The sequence below is a fragment of the Peromyscus leucopus genome, chromosome 22 (genome assembly GCF_004664715.2).
Source record: "Peromyscus leucopus breed LL Stock chromosome 22, UCI_PerLeu_2.1, whole genome shotgun sequence".
NCBI lineage: Eukaryota > Metazoa > Chordata > Mammalia > Rodentia > Cricetidae > Peromyscus > Peromyscus leucopus.
Genome location: NC_051081.1, coordinates 131085 through 138349, shown reverse-complemented (window position 1 = coordinate 138349; position 7265 = coordinate 131085). Strand labels below are relative to the sequence as shown.

At 57.6% G+C, this 7265-nt stretch overlaps 1 protein-coding gene across 1 annotated transcript; it reads left to right on the top strand.

Annotated features, from left to right (window-relative positions):
- Positions 1 to 1178: 1178 nt before the first annotated feature.
- Odf3l2 (outer dense fiber of sperm tails 3 like 2) lies at positions 1179 to 7037 on the top strand. The gene is given in 5 exon segments (XM_028858558.2): positions 1179 to 1305; positions 2024 to 2131; positions 4543 to 4656; positions 6160 to 6480; positions 6483 to 7037. Coding segments are annotated over 5 exon segments (831 nt in total). The 3' UTR covers positions 6644 to 7037.
- Positions 7038 to 7265: the final 228 nt, after the last annotated feature.

Below are 7265 nucleotides of genomic sequence, written 5' to 3'. Positions count from 1 at the left end.
GCGTGCGCCACCACCGCCCGGCTTGTTTGTTTGTGTTTTGAGCCAGGGTTTCTGTGTGCAGCCCTGGCTGTCCTGGAACTCACTCAGCCTGGTCTACAGAGTGAGTTCCAGGACAGCCAGGGCTACACAGAGAAATTCTGTTTGGAAAAAAAAAATAAGAAAGAAAGAAAAGAAAAGAAAAAGAAAGAAGAAAAGAAATATAGGTGAATTCACCTCCATATCCTCCATCTGTGACCATAGAAGAGGGATCCTAGCACCAGGTAGGCTGAGACCAAAGGATCAGGAGTTCAAGACCAACCTGGGCTACATTGTGAGTCCTTGTCTCAAACAAAACAACACAAAGCAAAACCCAAGTCACTACATTTAAAAAAATTCCCAGTAGCGTAGAAACAAAACGGGAAGAAATATGTCGGTGTTTCGTTCGGCTAACCTTCCCAGAACTCTGTCCTGGCGGGAACACAGCAGTAGCCTTCAGCAAAGGTGAAAACACAGGATGACCCTGGACCGCTGTCCTCAGCCCTGCCTCAGGACCTTCGCACGGCTGGTCCTCTCATCCTGGCATGCTCTTCCTTCTCAGCATGGTTCACGCCAGAACAATCGATCACTTTATCGTTTAGCCTCCTTCCCCACCCGGAGAACACACCCGCCCTTCACCAGTCTGTTTCTGGTCTGTCACACCACCCTAAAAGGAATCTGGGATACATCAGGTGCTGGGTACATGCTTGCTGGTGAATGATCACCTGGCTGGGTAGGGGACGTGCTGTGCACAGCCCTGGGCTCCGTGGAAATGGGGCGCTGTGCTCTTCATCCCTGCTGGTGGTGGTGTCCCGTTTGCAGTCCCGGCTCCCTGGGGCCCGCTCTGGCCCCGTGGCCCGGCTCAGCCGGCTCCCTGGGGATCTGTTCGGCTGACACTGGAGTCTTTCCTGGGCCATCCAGCCACCTGGCTGACACTTGATCTCAACTCCACTTCCAGGCCAGCGTCCGGCCGGCCAGCCTGGCTCGGGCCAGGCCCTGAGATCCTCGAGTAGGGACAAGGGGCTGTCTGTGTGGTGGTGGGAGGGTGTGGTGAGGCCAGGCCTCTGCCAGCATACTGGCTGAGCTGCGAGGATTGGGGACAGTGCCTGGTTCGTGGCAGCAGCACAACAGGGCGCAGGAGCCCATACCAGGCCCTGCTCACCATGGGGACCCTCAGCTGCGACCCAGCGGCCAGGCTGGCCTCAGTGCCCGTGGCCCGACGGGTGGCTGAGGGCCACATTCCGGAGACCGGGCTGAGGAAGTCCTGTGGGATGGCCACCCTGGAGAATGGTTCGTGCTGGCTTGGTGGGGGAGGGCCCCTCCTGTCTTTCTTCTGGGGGCTCCTGGGATGTTCTAGAGTTCAGTAGAGGAAGTATGTGCAGGCAGGTCCACATGTCCTCTGTGGGGTCTCTGGCCCTGCACAGTTGCCCTGCATGGGGACAGGTTGAGCGCAGTAGGGGAGAACCGGAGGGAGGAAGTCGGAGGGAGGGTACCTGTGGGGACTGCAGAGCTATGGAGTGTGTGCAGGGGCTGCAGCTGGATGCTCGGCAGGGGAGACATTGGTGGAGGATTCAGGCTGTAGCCTGTGCCTCAGTTTCCTACCTAGGATGGACAGTGGAGTCACATCTACACCGGGTTCTGTCTCCCCACCTCTGAGGTGGCGTTTCTCTCTGTCCTGGGCTCGGTTTCCCTCCCTCAGTGGTTTCTATGTCCCCGGCCTGCGTTTCCTTAGCTGCAGCAATCTCTATACCCTGGCCTCAGTTTCCCCACCGGCGGTGGTCTTTGCTTCTAGCCTCAGTTCCCTGTGTTAGCCTGTCTTCCTTGCTCTCTGCCTCCCCAGTCTCTACAGTCCTGTGACTCATGACTAGCTCACAATGGAGGTGTCGCTCAGTCCTCCAGCACCCCTTTCCTTACTCTGCCATGGGGGTGGCTGGGGACCAGGGTGGGACTCTTTGCCCAGCCTCTCAGGGTGCCGGGCGCCAGCTCTGATCCAGTCTCCGGGTCTTAGGCTCCGGACCTGGCCTGTACATCCTTCCATCCACCGTTGGCTATGTCAATCACGATTGCACCAAGGTAGCCAGTCCCGCCTACTCGCTCGCTCGGAGGCCCAGTGAAGGTAAGGCCAGCTGAGGGATCCAGGGTCCATCCTTGGGCCTCCAGAGTCCTACTGAAGGAGCCACCAGGGCGAGCGACGCGGGGCAGGCGGGTCGGGTCTTCCTCCCCGCTGCTGTGCCCCGTTGGGTAAGCTGTTGCCTTCTCGTATCGCTCAGGCTGACTCTGAACTCCCGATCCTCCTGCCTCCACCTCCCAAACTCTGGGATCACAGATGTGTATCACCACATCTGGCCAGACACCAAGATTCTGATGGATCGACAAGGACTGGGTGGCTAGGGTATAGGGTGTATCTCAGTGGGTAGAGCGCTAGCCTGCCATGTGTAAGACCTTAGGTTTGATTAAAAACAAACAAACAAAAAAAAAAAAACAATGGTCCTGCTTGGTGTCCAAAAAGCACTCAAGCTGTATGAGTGCATCTGTTGTCCCAAGTGCAGGGTGGTCTTCAGTGGCTGGCAGAGATGCAGGCACAGGAGTCTCCCTCCCTCTGACAGTCTTCAGTGTGTGGCTTCTAAGCCCCAAGGCAAGCTTTGCCCTCTCAGTGATGTTGGCTGAACACACAGCCTTTAGTCCCAGTGCTTGCCCCTAAAGCTGCTCCGAGGCCCCAGTGGACTGGACAGGGGCCATCTGGGTCCGGGACTGCTGTAAATACTTAGAGGCCATGAGGCAGAAGGCTGGAGGATCCACTGAGCCTCTCACCAAGCTGGGAGGGCCCTGGGTGGGCTGTGGGCTGTGAGGTCAGTGAGATGGTGGTGGGATGGGCCTGGAGATGGTATTGGCAACCCTTGCGAGTTCTTGCATAGTGTGGCTCACAACCTCCGGTGACGCCACCTCCAGGGGGACCTGATGCTGTCTTCTGGCCTCTGTGGGTCCTGCACCCACAGTGCACGGATCCTCCCCAACAAATACACATCATTTAAAATGAAAACTGAAGTCTTAACTGGCTGTGGTAGCGCACATCTTTAATTCTAGCACTCGGGAGGCAGAAGCAGGAGGATCTCTGTGAGTCCGGGGCCAGCCTGGTCTACAGAGCAAGTTCCAGGACAGCCAGGGGGTCTTACAGAGAAAAGTTTGGTGAAGGGGGACCCAGGAGAAGAGCCCACCAGGTGCAGCCTGCAGGTTGGGTGGGACATGTCCTGGTGGGTGAGCTGGGGTCTCTCACCACACAAACTGGGTAGGAAAATGGGAAGGAGGTTTGCTCATGCAGATCAGGGGCTAAGCACTGACAGTCCTCTTTCCCACAGGCTGAGGAGACAAGGGACAGGCATCTTCCTGTGTGTGGCCCAGCACATATTGGTGACTGTGACCCCATCTGCTCCTATCCTGGGAGTCATTTAGATTAGCTCTGAGCTAGGGGAGAGCTGGGAACAAATTCCTGTCACTCAAATAGGCGCATAGAGGTGTTTCTGAGGGCCATCATTTAACATTAGTGACCATCACAGAGGTGACAGGGAGGCTACTGTGTGTGCAAAAACTGCCTGTGTGTGTGTGCACAGAAGCCCACACCTGGGTGGTACCTATGCACATCCTGGGACTCACTGAGGCTTCGAGAAAAACTTGGTGAGGTGTATCAGTCCCTTCCAGGGCCCAGTATGGGTGCACCAACACTTACCATGCTGATTGAACTCATATGCTCACCATGCACATGCTAGTATGTCTGAAGTCCAACAATCAGTGATCAGGCCAGGCATGGCGGTGCAGACCTGTCATTTGGACAACTCCAAAGCTGATGCAGGAGGATCATGAGTTTAAGTAAAAAGGAGTGGAGCTCCCACTTAGAATCCCCAGTGAGGGGCGTGGTCAAGGTGGAGCCCCGCCTAGAATCCCCCAGCGAGGGGCTGGGGGTGTGGTCAGGGTGAGCCCCGCCTAGAATCCCCAGTGAGGGGCGTGGTCAAGGTGGAGCCCCGCCTAGAATCCCCCAGCGAGGGGCTGGGGGCATGGCCAGGGTGGAGCCCCGCCTAGAATCCCCAGTGAGGGGCTGGGGCGTGGTCAGGGTGGAGCCCCGCCTAGAATCCCCCAGGGAGGGGCTGGGGGCGTGGTCAGGGTGGAGCCCCGCCTAGAATCCCCCAGGGAGGGGCTGGGGTATGGCTCAGGGGGAGAGCGCAAGACTACCATTTATGAAGGCCTGGGTTCCATTCCCACATAGACAACTGTGAAAATAGTGACCAGCTGTGGCTTCAGTGATCTCTGCCTTCCGTGTTGATATGAAAATGTGGGTCAGGCAGGCTGAGCCATTTCAAGGGTGACTCAAGGTGACTCCCTGTGAGCCAAGGCCCTGCAGGGATTGGCGTGCCCTGCACAGTCCCTCTGCCTGAGCCAAGGCTGAGATATACCTCAGGTTCTTGGGAGGCTCTGGGCCGGGCGTGGGGAGCCCTTAGCTCGGGGCACCTTTGGGATTCTGGGTCCTTTCCCCAGCACCTCTTCAGGATTCCAGCCCAGGACCTGTCTATTTCTTGGACCCCAAAGTTACTCGATTTGGCCGTAGCTGTCCCCCTGCCTACTCCATGCAGGGCCGGGGCAAGGTTCGAGGTGAGTACGGGGTGCGGTGGGAACCGGTGTGTGTGGTGGGAACCGGCGGGTGTGGTGGGAACCGGCCTCTCGTGGTCTTGGAGACCGTCCTCTTCCCGCACGATTGGAGCTCTGAGATCTTCAGTGTTTGCAGGGATAAAACCCGTTTCAGATGAAGGGTCACTTCTGTAGTCCCACAGCCTTGAGCTGAGGTGGCAGCACCTGGTGACCCTGCTGCCTCGGGGCAGGGAGGCCTGGCTCTGGCCCCTTTGTTACCCCCACTTCATGGTCCCAGAGGAATGCTCAGACACTTGATTTTATTCTCTGCACGTGTTCTCAATCCATCCATTCACCTACCCAGCCATTCATATCTATCCATATCCATCCACCCTATTCTAATCCATTCTTCCATGTCTCATATCCCATCTATCCACCCATCCATCCACCCATCCATCCATCCCACCCATCACTCACCCACCCACCATCCATCCATCTCTACCCACCCATCTACCATCCATCACTCAGCCACATCCCCCCATCCATCCATTCATCTCATCCATCCACCATCCATCCATCCCCCCCCCCCCCCCCCCCCCCCCCCCCCCCCCCCCCCCCCCCCCCCCCCCCCCCCCCCCCCCACACCCACCCACCCATCCACTCACCCATCCACCCACCCACCCACCCATCCACTCACCCCACCCATCTACTCACCTATCCATCTACCCAGCCATTCATATACCCATCCATCTATTCTATATCCATCCATCCATCCATCCATCCATCCACTACCTATCCATCCACCCATCCACTCACCCACCCATCCACTCCCACCCACCTATCCACCACTCACCCAGCCATCCACTCACCTATCCATCCATCCACCCACCCACCTCTCCATCCGTCCGTCCAACTGTCTGTCCATTCATCCGTCTGTTTGTCCACCCGCCCGTCCATCCATCCACCCACCCACCCATCCATCCACCTTCTACCCATCCACCCACCCACCATTCACCTATATAGCCATTTATATACCCACCCACCCATCTACTATCTATGTCCACCCACCCACCCATCCACTCATCTGCCCATGCCGCCACCTTCCTGCTCACCCACTCATCCATCTCCTGCGCTCCGTGGCTCTGCTCAGCTTTCTCTCACTGCCCCACCCCAGCTCTTTAGTCACACTAATGCTGAGTCAAATATAGGAAGGAAGCAGCTTAGACATTTTTAGTGAACTTCCTGGTGGACACAGGCCCACCTTAGTCGTCCATCTCAGGGTGCCCAGATCTTCAGAGAGGATAATCTGGGTGATCACGTGGCCTTGGAGGGGTAGAAGGTACCACTGGTGGGCGTGGGGTGGTTGGAGGAAGGGGTGGAAGCGGGAGCCTTTGCTGGCTCAGGGCCGGGAGTATCAGGCAAAGAATGCAGTGTGAAGAATGTTCCTGGGGGAGACTGGGTCTGCATGACCTCTGGTGCAGGTCAGGTGAGGCCTCCATCTTGTGCCAATGCTCATTCATTCTCCAGGTCTGGAGGTGACACCAGGCCCTGGGGCCTACAGCCCAGAGAAAGCGCCCCCGGTACGCCAGCGGAACCCCCCAGCTTTCACTCTGGGCTCCCGTCTCCGACAGAAGCCCCCGGACGCCTCTGTTCCCGCCCCCAATGCCTACACCATGCCACCCCTCTGGGGGTCACAGATCTTTATCAAGCCTAGCAGCCCCAGTTACACAGTTGTGGGCCGCACGCCCCCAGCACGCCCCCCTCAGGATCCCTCAGAGATTCCAGGCCCTGGGCAGTACGAGAGTCCTGACCCCAACACCTACCGACAGCGTAGGCCGGCCTTCAGCATACTGGGAGACCCCGAACCCCGCGGCCCCTGGAGGAGACACCTGGTCCTGGTACCCACAACCCAGAACAGGTCACCGTGAATCGGGCCCGGGCTCCAGCATACACCATGGGCATCCGTCATTCAAAGCGGGCATCTACCATGGCAGGGTACACCAAATACTGATGGCTGCCCGGCACAGGGAGCTGGGGCCCTTTCTGGGCCTAGCTTCTTCAGAATGGGGCAAAGAGGTGCCTCCCTCCCCTTCTGCAGTCCGAGGTCCTTGGAGGCCACTTGATCTCTCTGTCCCTGGCGCCTGTGACCCAAGGCCCCATCCAGGGTGAGGGTGAGCCTCCCTCCAGGGCCCCAGTTTCTTTTCCCAGGTCAAGCCAGGCCAGGGAGAAGTGTCCCTTCCCCTGGCTGGACAGGGAGCTGTGTGTCCTAGAATTCAACATCTAGGCCACTTGGGTTTCTGCAGATGAGGCAGGAGACTTCTCCTGGAGGTGGCCCTGATGCCTCTGCCCTCTCTACACCACCCTCTAGAGTTGCTTGCCAATAAATCGCCCACCAACAGCTGGCAGCCCCGTGCACATTGGTTTATTTAGCATTTCTAGTCACGCCACAAAAGAACACTAAACACTGCCCTCCAGGCCCACAACTTTACAAACCTCTCCCAGTTCAGATGGGGCAAATGGAAGACCCTGCCACCAGGAGCATGGATTTGGATTGTGGGACCTGCTAGGTTCTTGGGAAGGGGAACTGTAAACTGGGCTTTGAAGGATGTATAGGAGTTTAAAGTATTGCAGTA